Genomic DNA, 15,924 nt, shown 5'->3' with positions numbered 1-15,924 from the left:
AAATGAAAATTCTATTTTTCTCAACTGTATAGTGTATCTCATACATACATATATATAGTATCAGTTAACTAACCAACCACTTAAACTAATTATCCAACTACATAACTGATTCTAGAAGATTCTACACTACTATATACATTTCCATTTTCATTAATACAGTTAACTCTGTAAATGGCTGTGAAAAATTGTTGCTTCAATTGTCCTTTTGAGTACGAGAGCAGGGATAGGGTCAGAGTAACATACGAAGATAAATCTCAATTGCCTTTCTTAGAGCCATAATAGATGGCAAGAACATCAATATTGACTACGTTGCATTAAGTAATTAAAATGCTAAAAAATGTATGCACTATTTCACGTGGCAAATTATGCACATACCAAAGGGAAAATGAAAATAGTAATCACATGATTTTAGGAGATTGGGAACTATAGAAGTCAACTTTTTTGCTTTCCCAAATTAGCGAACGAATATTCTAATGCACAAAGAAAGGTTAGGTCATTTTCCACGTTAAGAAAAGTTAATTAACCTAATTACGACGTGCCAAGCAATGGAGAGAATTGATACATGCATACACAAGTAGCTTTAGACGTTCCACGTCCATTTGGAACAAATATCTTACTTTGTATGTATGATACAATATGTCATCATGAATTATATACACAATATAGAAGATAATGATATAAACATCAATTTACTCCATTAAACAATTGAGCTATTAGTTACTGCTGTAACCTAATTAGTAAGACCAGCCGTGAACTGGACGCCGGTTGCCGGCAACCAAGACATGCCGTCGATGAAATGTTGAACGGTGAAGAAACTAGCCGTTGATGGATCTTTGATAATATGGTAACCGGGCCACTTAACCCGCCCAGAAAGCGATGATCCAGGCCCATAATTCCTATACTCACCATACCACAAACTGTTCAAAGCAAAGTTCCCATACCACTCTAACCATCCTCTGGGCTGGACCATACCACTCATGTAAGTATTCATGTACACAGTTCGTGAGTACATTTTCCAGGGCCGGCCCAAATAAGTGGGCCTAGTAGCATAAACATAGCTATCTTGGATCGAAAATCCAGTGCTTTGATCTGGGCTTTTTCGACCTTGGGCCGTGATTGTGACCTTCTGTAAAGGAAGTGGCTCTCTAGTGTAAATCTTGCAGTTTTGAAGAACAGCTGCACCATTACCAAAAATGAAGTCTATGGTGCCATATATGTTGCATTCACGGTAGAATTGGCGGAGAGAATGGGCGTAAAGTGTGTCTTGATATCCTTCCATACTGCACCTGAAAAAGGCCGACAGATCCGAGTCCACACGTAGGGCCACGCCTTGGAAATTTTTGGGTCCAGCAGTGTTGCGAAATGTTATGTCTCTTGCAATAAATCCCTTGCCCGAAACAGCTGTTAATGGAAACATATTAATCAAGAGAAAGGAAATTACTTACAAGTTTAAGTTCTATGTTCTATGCATTGATGGCGTAAAAAATATTTACACATACAAGTCGATTATTAGGAAATTACAAGTAACTTTTATCGCATGTTAATTAACTAAACTAAGAGTCAATATGGATTTAAGACATACATACTGAGTATAAATAATCTTTAACTTCAAGTGCAATTTAACCGACTATTGCAGCTTATTACCTTATTTTTCATTCTACCGTATGAAATTTACTCTAGAAAGTACTACCTATCATTGTAGCATTATAACTAACCTAATGGCTCATAAGTGTCGTGACCTAATCAAAAGAAACATAGAGAAGAAAGGTTGAGAAAATTACGGACCAACAGTTGCAGTTCTAAATGTAGTCCATCCTTGCATGAAATTTCTGTTACCAGTAATCACAGTGGCTCCAATCCCATCTCCCACAAGCATGATATTGGTTTTTTTCTTCTTCATATCAACATTTTCATGGTAAATTCCCCTCTTCACGTAGATCACATACCTCCTACTACTATAGCTAGGAGCCTCATATATTGCTTGTGCAATTGACCGATAATGGCCACTTCCATCTAAGGCTACAACTGCATCTACATGCATCTTACTTGGACTAGAAGTTAGCATCTCCTTGTCTCCATTAGTCATCCACTCTGGATATTTTGGATTTTCATATCTTATTGTCTCGTTTCTTGGTGATTTAAATGGCAAGCTATGCAATTGTACATACAAAGTTAGAACATTACTAATGAGTTGTGTGACTTGTGCTAAACTACCCTTAATAAAATTTTCAAGGTGTCGGTCCGTGCCCTCGAATCCTTCTAAACATGTATCTTGATTGCTCAAAGCAGCACTTAGCCATGCCTTGAGGTTTCCTTCATAATGGAAGTTCTTTAAACCAGTTCGGATTTTTCTCATTTCTCCTAACGACCATGCTAGTTCAGTGACCGAGAAATCGAGAAGTTCTTGACAATCCTCGATGGCCATTTGATCCCGGGATGAAGCTGATAAGGTGCTGAATTTTGTGATTGATTGAATGGCTAACTTTGCCTGATTGAGGGAGTTTCGAATGGCTGCTCTAAGGACTGAATGTGGGTCCCTAACATGGCCATGATTATCAAGGTTGGATTGAATGTGTGAGAGGCATAAGGCTTGGTTTTGTATGTTGTTGCAAGCTTGAATGATCATGGCCTGAGGATCAAGAGTATATGAAGTTTGATATGGATGAAAAGTTTCATATTCATTGAGGGAGAGAACTTGGTAGAAAGGTAAAAGGATGAGAATAAGAAGAAATTTGGGAAACTCCATTTGATGGGTTTTTTTTTTCTTTCAATAAAGTTGAAAAGGGAATGGTTGCAATGGCAAATTTAAAAGAAATATAAGAGCGTCAGGAAGGGAATACGAATTGAGAATTGTTTGTGTTGAAAGAAAATGGAAATATATGCTTTTCTCTCTTTCCAACTTTCAAGTTATCCTGCCTTGTATGGAATGGTTACAAAATTCTTTTTACTACTATGTATTGTCAATTTGTCATGGTGGCTAAGTAGGCTACTTCTAGACACCTAATTAAAGTCAGATTCTCCAGTATGTGGGCTCCATTACTGTATATTTTTGGTTTCACAATGTTAAAAAATGTTGGTATTCTTCTTAGTTTTCTTGTTCACATTTTACATGGCCACATGAACCGGACACGGCTAAAGGGTTAATTTAATGCTCAACTATCATATGGAAAGAGATGCCAACCCGTAGCTACTTCTTATTCACTCAATCCTCACGGTATAACCATTGCAACTTTTGCTTACATATAATAGCTATCAAAAAATCAGGCCGTCAAGTTCAAACGTACTTTTCCTAATGCTGTTCACTGTTTCTAATCCCCTAGCACACAACTTGAAAAGAAAGAACCTAATTTACATAACACTATTATTATTTGGAATGTCAAACAACTTTCTCTTTGAGTAAGATTATGTTTTTACTTTCATAAAAAAGTTATGGCTTATAGTACTGTTTATCGAAATATTAAGCAGTGCAGGTCCGGATTGAGCTCAAAATTAAAAGATTTAACTCTGTACTCCGACTATCTTACATTCTTTCAAAACAAAAGATCTGATTAAATTAGAGGAAGTACAAATAGGTGGGGGTTTTGTCACACCCCACCCTAGGTAAGGTGGACAGGCACGCAAATTTCAATAAAATTTACCAACGTAACTTGTAACGGCTTTCATGGACTTTTGTTTCACAACTCGCTTGACTTCAAAACTTAACACGCGACTATCATACGACTAAAGTACCTCATTGTCACACCTCCTTTTTACATACCCGCGGGTACAAGGGAGTTTTTCCAATTAAAGGACAATCGAAACGGGATTGGTTTAATTATTTCAGAGTCGCCACTTGGGAGATTTAGGGTGTCCCAAGTCACTAATTTTAATCCCGAATCGAGGAAAAGAATGACTCCATATTACAGTCTGCGTACCAGAAATCCAGATAAGGAATTCTGTTAACCCGGGAGAAGGTGTTAGGCATTCCCGAGTTCCGTGGTTCTAGCACGGTCGCTCAACTGTTATATTCGGCTTGATTATCTGATTTCATATAAATGTGAACTTATGTGCCAATTTTATCTTTTAACTGCTTTCATCATTCACTGCCATTTTTATAGGACTTGCAACGTCGTGAAAACATATCTCGAACCACGTTACATCAATGCACCCGTGGTTATTGACATATCCCGACTCGGTTGAGAATTGGATTTGGGTCACATAAATGTGCACCCGAATTAAGGAGAATAAATTATTAAGACGCGCCTAAAGCGACTAACGTATTGTTATTTTGGAGAAGACCGTAAAATTTGCTAAACGGCCTGTCCCGGATTCTAAGTATTTTAATATATATGCATTTAGAGGGCCCCTCAGCTCCTATATTTTTGTTTGTCGAGGCTCGTCTCATTTTATTATTTAAAAGGAATTTACAACGTCATGGAAATGCATCTCGGGCCACGCCACAATCAATGTGCCCGTGATTAGAGACATATTTCGACTCCGTCGAGATTTGGATTTGGGTCACATAAATGTGCACCCGAGTTTAGGGAGATAACATTATTAAAGGCGCGCCTAAAGCAACTAGCGCATTATTATTTTGGGATAGGGCCGTGAAATTCGCTAAACGACCCTCCTGAATTCTAAGTAATTTTAAACAAATATTTACTGAGGGCCCCACAATTTGTGTTTTTATTCGGCGAGGCTCATCTCATTCTATTTTTTTTTAATTTAAAAAAAAGGATATCCTATAACGACTACGTTTCTTGTCGCGTTTGTCTCTACTAATTGAAAACAGAGATAGTCCTAGTTAATTACATGTTTGCAGGTTATTTACAGCAGGATTCAAAATGCTTTTATAGAATAAGAAAACGTGACTACGCACACGGACAGCTGATTGAACATTACGGGCCCAAATCCAGCTCATGCGGGATGGGCCAGACCTGGGCCACTGTTTGTTCGATGCGGGCCTGCTTGGTCTGTTTCGACCTGGGCTCGACCTTCATGAGGTTGAGATTTGCAAGCTTTGTGTTCTTTGTTCTAAAGTATGGTTTACCAATTATATAAGACAATTTATCAGAAGGGAAAGAACTTAACTAGTAGTGGATAGTTTTCATGCTTGGCCTACATTACAAAATATACTACACAATTAAACTAAGTCTAAGATACAACCTATTGCATTGGGAATATTTTCACCTAACAGCATACATATATAAACTAACATTCAACTAATCTACATTGATATATACTAGGCATGCAGGCTACTTCTATTATCCGAACAGGAATGAAAATCTATTATCCGAACAGTACATGATATTTAATGTTAACAATCTATGTATAAAAGTCATTCTTCAGGTCTTTTCTTTTGTATTCATGCTCAACTTTCCAATTACATTGACAGTGTATTAGTCGTGTACCTGGTATAGAGAACAAAAGAAGGAAAAGGATCAGTTGAGTGATACACAGCAAGCACAACAGCAACAGGTAAACAACACAACACAGCAACAACCAAAACAGCCGCAATGATGAAGCTCAACAAGTGATCGAGCAATGGACAGACAATCCCAGAAAACAGAGCAGAAAGACAGTAGGAAACCCAAGATATCGAATGTAACAGCAACAGAAAATCTAATAACCACAAAGCTGAGCAAATACCTAGTACAGTTCCGACAATCAGGAAGACTAAAACTCAATCCACAGCACACAGAAAACTCAGTGTAGTAACAATCACAGCAGAAGACACACAGCCTTCTCTTAATGGAACAGTAATAACCCTAGTTAGAATAACTGACTTGGCCAGAACAGCTCAACCAACTTAGTTCCTTGTGCAGTTTTGGACAGTGTTTAGTTAAAGTGTTCTGAAAATTTTCTCTTTGTTTTCTCTTTTTCTGAAGACTAAAAGTCCAGCCCCCTTTAAGTTCTGAAAACAGCTTATTTATAAGCCAAACAAACCAGTGCAGTCCAGCTTCCTGGATTCTGCCAATTGCAGACTGCCCATACCTATTAAACCTCATGCCTAAGCATCTTCTTGATGCCAGCCATTTTGTTCCCCACGCCTGGCTGATTCCTTTTGTTCAAGAGTTATGGGTTCATTTAAGTATTCATTTTAATTCCCATGCTCTTATGTCTTGTTCCCCATTGACATTAATTTAATCTTAATTCAATACCCTACTTGTCAGCACACTTAAACTAAGCTTTTTCTGTTCTTTTCGAACCCCATACTACCCTTGTTAAACCTTGATTATTACTGCCCTAAACCCATTGCAGCATCAGGGCATTTTGAACTTCTGAAAGTTCAAATTCAGAACTGCCCTGGACTGAACCTTTTCAGTCGTTTTGCAATGCAAACAAACCCATTTCAAACAATGTCGGGCATTCAGTCAGTGACATGGTTCAATTAGTCATGTGAAATTATTAGCTCATTTGATCAATTAGTTATAGAAAACTAATCGACGACGTTTATCGAGTCGACTATACTAAATATAACAGGTAATAATCAGTTGTTCATATAAACAACACGTACAGGGTCCCGAAAGACTTCAGACAACTTTTGTTCAATCACTGGGAGCCTATATGAGTTAACTTATTTGACGACTATCCTAATCGAACATGTTTATCACAGGATATGTTCAAAACATACACAGAAAACACGACCAAATAAAAGGTCTTTGACAGAGATGGAAGAAATTAAGAAAAATACCAGACAATAACAAACAATCACAACAAAGCATGCTAACAACTTAATTATCACTCGAATAAAACAGAAAGGCAAAGGAAAACTTACCAAAAAATGTCCAAACAAAATTGACCCAAGTCTGACTCAACTTTGACCCCTTGAGGCCGAACAAACTTTAATCAGGGTGTTCTCACACGAGAACACCTTGATTAAGGTCTATTAGACCTCAAACCCTGTTAAGACTGGCCGGTTTCCAAGGCTATTCGTGTTCTAGGGTTTGGATCTTCAGATCTGGTTTTTTAGGAGTTGTGGGTAGATTCGGACCAAACCAAGCCTGGTTTGGTCACGAGGAGGTCATGGGAGTGTCTGGTACGAAGATGGTGAGGTTTGGTATAGGTCAGAGTTCGACTCGAATCTTCAAATGAAGATTCGAGATGAAGGAAGGTGATTCGAGGCTAGGGGTAATAGATCCATGTTCAGGACAGTGAGGTGGTCCTAGGGTGTTCAGGAGGTGGTCACCGGCGTTCATGCCGCCGGGTTCTGGTGAAAGGGAAATCAGGGCGACTGCTAGGGTTTCGGGGGTTTCAGGGTTTGGTGAAGAAGATGAGGAAATTGAGGGTTCGGATAGGGGCGTGGGGTGTGAGGGAAGGCTTATATACGGAGTAGAGGATTGGATCTGGGCCGTTAGATCAGATGATCTCAACGGCTTGGATCTGATGGTGAGAAGTGAGACGGGGTCGTTTGATATTAAAACGGGGTCGTTTGGTTTAAGTGAGGGGTTGGGCTGAATCGGTAGCTGGGTCGGGTTTGGAAACGGGTTGCTGAAGGGGGGTCCTAGGCCGTTGGATTGGCCTGGACGGACGGCTCAGATCAAACGCCTTTATACGGCGTCGTTTGGGGGGGTTCGCCTGAGGCCTGGTTTGGATTGGGTCAAATTGAATTGGTTTGGGCCTATTTTTTGTTTCCTTTCTTTGCCCAGACCGATTTTCTTCATTCTTTTCTTTTTTTTCTTCTTTTTTTTTTCTAATTTTAAAACTAAAATATGAAATATGAAATTCAAACAACCATTAATTTAACACTTAACACAATTATCACACGCATATCAAAATATTTAAATAGGTTAGACCACACCCTAGAATATTTTTTGTGAATTTTATTTTAATGACCGAATTATGGTTTAATTACCATGACATACATACTTTGTATTTTGATCGGTAAGATCAAATGCAAAATGGACAGACCCAAAAATGACTAAAAGCACATGTCACGGAAAAAACGACAAATTGTACAGCGAGGTCCTTTGTCACTATTTTTGTTTTTCTTTTGGAGTGACTGTCCGTGAAGCAAAAACCACGTGCTTAGAGCTGCCCCTCTTTGCCCGAAGACACGAAGGATTTTCGCGCAAAGATAAAGCGGGCGATTTTTGCTCGTCTGAGTACTCCGTGTGAAGTATTTTGAAAAAGATTTGACCGAACCTTTGCTTCAGAGGTTTCCTACATATCCTGGGCTGAACAGGAATCAGGTCAATGTAGTTCGGGAAATTTTGGTAGCTGGGACTACCGTGTGACTGTAGTGCTCGCTGTTGTTGCATGCTGTTGTAGGATGCTACCGCTCACCGATCTCCATGTTACATTGTTCTGAAAGGAAAAACAAGAAGCTAAGCTAGACTATGGATCATGAGATCTCATCTATCTTCAACTTGTTCTTGTTGCCTTGCTTTCTTGTCGGCTAGCGCTTTCCTCCGATGCCTTTATTTTGTGAACTCGGGGGATGATACTGGTCCTTCGCCTTTTCTGAATGCCAGTGTTCAGCACTTCGCTTGATCTGCTGGGGACATGGCCCTCTTCTTTAAGCCTTTCAATGGTTTCTTCAGTGGTATGGCTTTCTTCGTCAAAATTGTTATGTTGGGCATGCTATAACGTTCCCAAACTGCTTCTTTCGAGACGCGTTCCTTCTTCCTTTTGAATCGCACGCTTGCCTTTGCAGCCTTCTGCTTCTTGGTGCTGGAGATTTTATTATTTCCTGCTTGGGGATCTCTGTTGTAACCTTCCGCCTTCAGGTGGGGTTACTGATTCCAAAATCTAGAGCTGAAAAGTATTCCCGCATTTTACTGGTAGGCGACCTAGAACTTAAATGTATTCCCGCATTTTACTGGTGGGCGACCTAGAACTTAAATGTATTCCTGCATTTTACTGGTGGGCGACCTAGAACTTAAAAGTATTCCCGCATTTTACTGGTGGGCGACCTAGAACTTAAATGTATTCCCGTATTTTACTGGTGGGCGACCTAGAACTTAAATGTATTCCCGCATTTTACTGGTGGGCGACCTAGAACTTAAATGTATTCCCGCATTTTACTGGTGGGCGACCTAGAACTTAAAAGTATTCCCGCATTTTACTGGTGGGCGACCTAGAACTTAAATGTATTCCCGTATTTTACTGGTGGGCGACCTAGAACTTAAATGTATTCCCGCATTTTACTGGTGGGCGACCTAGAACTTAAAAGTATTCCCGCATTTTACTGGTGGGCGACCTAGAACTTAAAAGTATTCCCGCATTTTACTGGTGGGCGACCTAGAACTTAAAAGTATTCCCGCATTTTACTGGTGGGCGACCTAGAACTTAAAAGTATTCCCGCATTTTACTGGTGGGCGACCTAGAACTTAAAAGTATTCCCGCATTTTACTGGTGGGCGACCTAGAACTTAAATGTATTCCCGCATTTTACTGGTGGGCGACCTAGAACTTAAAAGTATTCCCGCATTTTACTGGTGGGCGACCTAGAACTTAAAAGTATTCCCGCATTTTACTGGTGGGCGACCTAGAACTTAAAAGTATTCCCGCATTTTATTGGTGGGCGACCTAGAACTTAAAAGTATTCCCGTATTTTACTGGTGGGCGACCTAGAATTTAAATGTATTCCCGCATTTTACTGGTGGGCGACCTAGAACTTAAAAGTATTCCCGCATTTTACTGGTGGGCGACCTAGAACTTAAATGTATTCCCGCATTTTACTGGTGGGCGACCTAGAACTTAAATGTATTCCCGCATTTTACTGGTGGGCGACCTAGAACTTAAATGTATTCCCGCATTTTACTGGTGGGCGACCTAGAACTTAAATGTATTCCCGCATTTTACTGGTGGGCGACCTAGAACTTAAATGTATTCCCGCATTTTACTGGTGGGCGACCTAGAACTTAAAAGTATTCCCGCATTTTACTGGTGGGCGACCTAGAACTTAAATGTATTCCCGCATTTTACTGGTGGGCGACCTAGAACTTAAAAGTATTCCCGCATTTTACTGGTGGACGACCTAGAACTTAAAAGTATTCCCGCATTTTACTGGTGGGCGACCTAGAACTTAAAAGTATTCCCGCATTTTACTGGTGGGCGACCTAGAACTTAAATGTATTCCCGCATTTTACTGGTGGGCGACCTAGAACTTAAATGTATTCCCGCATTTTACTGGTGGGCGACCTAGAACTTAAAAGTATTCCCGCATTTTACTGGTGGGCGACCTAGAACTTAAAAGTATTCCCGCATTTTACTGGTGGGCGACCTAGAACTTAAATGTATTCCCGCATTTTACTGGTGGGCGACCTAGAACTTAAATGTATTCCCGCATTTTACTGGTGGGCGACCTAGAACTTAAATGTATTCCCGCATTTTACTGGTGGGCGACCTAGAACTTAAATGTATTCCCGCATTTTACTGGTGGGCGACCTAGAACTTAAATGTATTCCCGCATTTTACTGGTGGGCGACCTAGAACTTAAATGTATTCCCGCATTTTACTGGTGGGCGACCTAGAACTTAAATGTATTCCCGCATTTTACTGGTGGGCGACCTAAAACTTAAATGTATTCCCGCATTTTACTGGTGGGCGACCTAGAACTTAAAAGTATTCCCGCATTTAACTGGTGGGGGACCTAGAACTTAAAAGTATTCCCGCATTTTACTGGTGGGCGACCTAGAACTTAAATGTATTCCCGCATTTTACTGGTGGGCGACCTAGAACTTAAATGTATTCCCGCATTTTACTGGTGGGCGACCTAGAACTTAAAAGTATTCCCGCATTTTACTGGTGGGCGACCTAGAACTTAAAAGTATTCCCGCATTTTACTGGTGGGCGACCTAGAACTTAAAAGTATTCCCGCATTTTACTGGTGGGCGACCTAGAACTTAAATGTATTTCCGCATTTTACTGGTGGGCGACCTAGAACTTAAAAGTATTCCCGCATTTTACTGGTGGGCGACCTAGAACTTAAATGTATTCCCGCATTTTACTGGTGGGCGACCTAGAACTTAAATGTATTGAAATTGTTTCCTCGTTCTTCCGAGAAAATTTTTTGACAATCGGCAAAAAAATTTCTGCCCCGATTTTGGTGATTTCCCTGGCATCGCGTCTTGCTGCCATCGTCAATGTTTATTTTCCTGCAGCAGACAAAAGGATTTAGTCAGTTTCACTTATGGTGGGAAGAGGTGCCTTTCCGGTGGATGCTTTTCCTTCTCTTTCCTTTTTCTTGATCTGTGTCCCCATAACTGGTTGGTGGACAAAATCGCTTGCTGGGGGTTTCCGACCTGCTGGGGAGTGGTTTTCAATTTATCCCCTTTTCTGCTTTCTCTTTACAGTACATGTTGTGGGAGTCTGCTTTTACTCCCGAAACCACTCCCTTTAGGAGTTTACTTCCTCCAAAACTGCAGGGCGCAACATTGCATTGCCTGGGGCCAGCCTTTAGGACTGTTGGGGTTATCCTGCATTGGATGAATCCCCCTTTGGTCTCCGGTAGTAAACTTTGAAAAATCACTTTTCAAGACAAATTTTAGAAAGAGAAATAAAAGATAGAAAAGGAGAAAATCTTTCTGAACCAATATTTGGTGGGAAAAGAAATTCAGAAGAACTTATCTGGATGACCTGACTGGTTCCCGTGATCATGACGTGCACCATAGATTCCCAACCCAGTCTAGTGGTATCAATCGACTTGCCCGATGGTCTGACTTGCCGGGGATAAATGAGTGTCCATTTCTTTGCGAATGTGGACGCTTTTGTTGATCTGTCTTGTTGCCTCATAGTGCCCTTCGAGGGGTTTTCACTAATGAGACTCTCTCTTTTCTCTCAGCTCCCGGCGCCTTATGGTGCCTGTGAAGGTTTTCACCAATAAGACTCTCTCATTTTATATTTCTCATCTTATGTCGCCTTTCGGTGCCTGTGAAGGTTTTCACCGATAAGACTCTCTCATTTTACTTCTTCATCAAGGAATCGGGGTGTTGTCGATACGACCCTCTCTTCTGGAGGTTCCTTTGACCATCAATTCATATCCAGTCTTATGATCCTCTTCTTTGCTGGGGATCGGCGTATTATTCTTGGCTCTATTTGCCTGACTTGGTATCTCTTGGATATTGATCGGGAGGTCTTTTGGACGTCGATGTTGGTTTTGGTATGGGGCTAAAAGAAAGGCTTATCAAAAATGAAAAAAATTCGATGGGTGATCTGCTACAACTTTTGGAATCAAACCTTTGTTGGAATTTTAAAACATAGCCTCTGCCCCAGTTTTCTTGCTTGGGGGATTCTATTTTTTACACTTTTGTTGAGCTACGTGCGTTACGCACACTGTGCCTATTATGCACACTATGACCGAGCCGTGAGGTGCCTACGTATCCTCTTCGAGGAATCAGGTCAAACGTAGTTCCCACCGTTCGTGGTTTTTATCTTCTTCTTCTCTTTTTTTTCTTTTTTTTTTCATTTTTCCTTAAAAATTATCTTTTATTCTTTCTCTTTTCATATCTTTTCCGTTAGTGATTCCAAAAGAGGGGTATGAAAGAATAACTTAAGGCTCAAAAGGGGGAAACAAGGGTTAAAGTGTTTGGATAGAAGAAATAATTGCCTCCGTCATCTCATTATCCAATAAATACCAGATACAAACAAACGAACCAAAGATTGCCATAATTAAAGAAATTACGCATAATATCTCTTGACTGCATCAGAATTGATAGCCATGTCGACACATCTCCCCTCGATATCTGTCAAACACAAAGCACCGTTGGACAATACTCTGGTCACGATATAAGGCCCTTGCCAATTTGGGGCGAATTTGCCTTTTGCCTCGACCTGATGTGGGAGGATCTTCTTCAATACCTGCTGCCCTACTTCAAACTTCCTGGGGCGCACCTTCTTATTATATGTTCTTGCCATTCTCTTCTGGTACAGCTGACCATGGCACACTGCTGCCAATCTTTTCTCATCTATCAGGCTCAACTGTTCCAATCGAGCTTTGACCCATTCATCATCATCAATCCCGGCTTCAGCGACAATTCGGAGGGACGGAATTTCGACCTCTGCTGGTATTACGGCCTTAGTTCCGTACACCAACAAATAAGGAGTTGTACCTATGGAAGTCCGACAGTAGTGCGGTAACCTAACAAAGCAAAGGGTAATCTCTCGTGCCATTGTCTGGACCCTTCCACCATCTTTCGCAGTATCTTCTTGATGTTCTTATTGGCTGCTTCGACCGCTCCATTCGCCTTGGGATGATATGGGGTGGAATTGCGGTGTGTAATCTTGAATTGTTGGCATACCTCTCTCATCAGGCTGCTATTAAGATTCGCACCGTTATCCGTGATGATCACTTTTGGGATTCCAAATCTGCAGATGATATGGGAGTGAACAAAGTCCACCACTGCCTTTTTGGTTACCGACTTGAAGGTTTTAGCCTCAACCCATTTGGTGAAGTAATCAATGGTCACTAGAATGAACCTATGACCGTTGGATGCTGCCGGCTCAATAGGTCCAATAACATCTATGCCCCATGCCACAAACGGCCAGGGTGCTGACATCGTATGTAACTCTGTTGGCGGAGAATGAATCAGATCTCCATGTATCTGGCACTAATGGCATTTCCTCACGAAAGTGATACAGTCGTGTTCCATGGTGATCCAATAACATCCTGTTCGAAGGATCTTCCTTGCCAATACATATCCGCTCATGTGTGGCCCAAAAACTCCAGCATGTACCTCTGCCATAACCGTCGTGGCTTGACCGGCATCTATGCATCTCAACAATCCCAAATCCGGGGTTCTTTTGTACAATACTCCTCCGCCGAGGAAGAAACCATTCGACAAATGCCGAAGGGCTCTTTTTTGGTCTCCAGAGGCATGTTCTGGATATATCTCCATTCTGAGGTATTCCTTGATATCATGAAACCAGGGTTCGCCATCTGCTTCTTCTATGGCGTTGCAGTAAGCGTGCTGATCACGGACCTGGATGTGCAGAGGATCAACATACATTTTGTCAGGGTGGTGCAGCATTGATGCTAAGGTGGCCAAGGCATCTGCAACCTCATTGTGAACTCTCGGGATATGTTTGAACTTCACCGATCGAAATCGCTTACTCAGATCATGCAAGCATTGTCGATATGGTATGAGCTTTAGATCTCGCGTTTCCCATTCACCCTGAATCTGATGTATCAAGAGGTCCGAGTCTCCCAAGACCAAGACGTCTGGGACATCCATGTCCGCAGCCAAGCGCAGACCCAGAATGCAAGCTTCATACTCAGCCTTATTATTGGTGCAATAGAAGCGTAGTTGAGCCGTAACAGGATAATGGCGTCCTATTTCAGAGATGAGTACTGCTCCTATTCCAACCCCTTTTGCGTTTGCAGCTCCATCGAAGAAAAGCTTCCAACCCGGTTCCTCAGGTAATTCCAACTCATTTGTATGCATTACCTCTTCGTCGGGAAAATACGTTCTTAAAGGCTCGTACTTTTCATCAACGGGATTCTCTGCCAAATGGTCGGCCAGTGCCTGGGCTTTCATGGCTGTCCTCGTTACATAGACGATATCAAACTCTGTGAGCAGAATTTGCCATTTTGCCAACCTTTCCGTGGGCATAGGTTTCTGAAAGATATACTTCAATGGGTCCAAACGGGATATGAGATAAGTAGTATATAAAGATAAGTAGTGCTTCAACTTCTGAGCTACCCAAGTTAGGGCGCAACATGTTTTCTCGAGCTGAGTGTACTTGACCTCATGTACTGTGAATTTCTTGCTAAGATAGTAGATGGCCTGCTCCTTCCTTCCTGTGTCATCATGTTGCCCCAATACACAACCAAATGAATTTTCCAGGACCGTCAGGTAAAGAATTAAGGGCTTCCCAGGCTTAGGCGGGACCAATACGGGTGGATTAGACAGATACCCTTTGATTTGGTCGAAGGCCTCCTGACACTCTGCCGTCCAACCTACCGCAACATCCTTTCTCAGCAGCCGAAATATGGGCTCACAAGTTGCTGTGAGTTGAGCGATGAACCTGCTGATGTAATTGAGTCTACCCAGCAAACTCATTACCTCTGTTTTGTTCCTCGGCGGTGGCAAATCTCGGATGGATTCAATTTTGGATGGGTCAAACTCAATCCCCCGTCGACTGACGATGAACCCTAGCAACTTTCCTGATGGAACCCCGAATGCGCATTTGGCCGGGTTGAGCTTGATATCATACCTTCAGAGTCTTTGGAAAAATCTCCTTAGGTCTGCTACATGGTCCTCTTGACGCCAAGACTTTATGATCACATCATCTACGTACACCTCAATTTCTTTGTGTATCATATCGTGAAACAGAGGAGTCATTGCTCGCATGTATGTTGCCCCGGCGTTCTTCAATCCGAACGGCATTACCCGATAGCAGTAAGTTCCCTATGGCGTAATAAATGTTGTCTTTTCCGCATCCTCCTCGTCCATTAGGATCTGATGATAACCCGCATAACAATCTACAAAGGATCCGATCTCGCGCCCAGCGCAATTATCGATCAAGATATGGTTGTTGGGCAATGGAAAATTGTCCTTGGGACTTGCTTTGTTGAGATTGCGGTAGTCGACGCACACCCTGATTTTCCCGTCCTTCTTTGGGACGGGTACCACATTGGCCAACCACTCAGGATATCGAGTGACCCGAATGACCTTCGCCTGCAACTGCTTAATCACCTCTTCTTTGATCTTTACACTCATTTCTGTTTTAAATTTCCTTAGTTTTTGCTTGACCGGAGGGTATGCCGGGTCAGTGGGCAATTTGTGAACCACTAAATTGGTGCTTAATCCAGGCATATCGTCATATGACCATGCAAAAACATCTTTGAATTCCATGAGGGTTTTGATCAATTCTTCCCTGACATTCGGCTCAATGTGGATGCTGATTTTGGTTTCTTGGACATTATCAGCGTCTCCTAGATTCACAGCCTCAGTGTCATTTAAGTTAGGTTTGGGTTTTTCTTCAAATTGGCACAGTTCTC

At 41.5% G+C, this 15,924-nt stretch overlaps 1 protein-coding gene across 1 annotated transcript; it reads right to left on the bottom strand.

The window, feature by feature from the left end:
- Nucleotides 1-579: 579 nt before the first annotated feature.
- Nucleotides 580-2,777, bottom strand: LOC104242769 (putative pectinesterase/pectinesterase inhibitor 22). The gene is made up of 2 exons (XM_009797849.2): nucleotides 1,786-2,777; nucleotides 580-1,401 (listed from the first exon to the last, which is right to left on the bottom strand). Exons 1-2 carry the CDS (start codon nucleotides 2,744-2,746, stop codon nucleotides 731-733), a joined length of 1,632 nt encoding a protein of 543 aa, XP_009796151.1. The 5' UTR covers nucleotides 2,747-2,777; the 3' UTR covers nucleotides 580-730.
- Between the last annotated feature and the right edge of the window lie 13,147 nt (nucleotides 2,778-15,924).

Source organism: Nicotiana sylvestris, chromosome 1 (assembly GCF_000393655.2).
Source record: "Nicotiana sylvestris chromosome 1, ASM39365v2, whole genome shotgun sequence".
Classification (NCBI taxonomy): Eukaryota; Viridiplantae; Streptophyta; class Magnoliopsida; order Solanales; family Solanaceae; genus Nicotiana; species Nicotiana sylvestris.
This window is presented reverse-complemented; position numbering and strand designations above follow the sequence as displayed.

Bases quoted from the DNA above. Each gene is read 5' to 3' on its own strand.
- LOC104242769 (XM_009797849.2), bottom strand. From the start codon at position 2,746: ATGGAGTTTCCCAAATTTCTTCTTATTCTCATCCTTTTACCTTTCTAC. The intron at 1,402-1,785 runs GTCCGTAATTTT...TTCCATTAACAG, and splicing joins ATTTAGAACTGCAACTGTTG to CTGTTTCGGGCAAGGGATTT.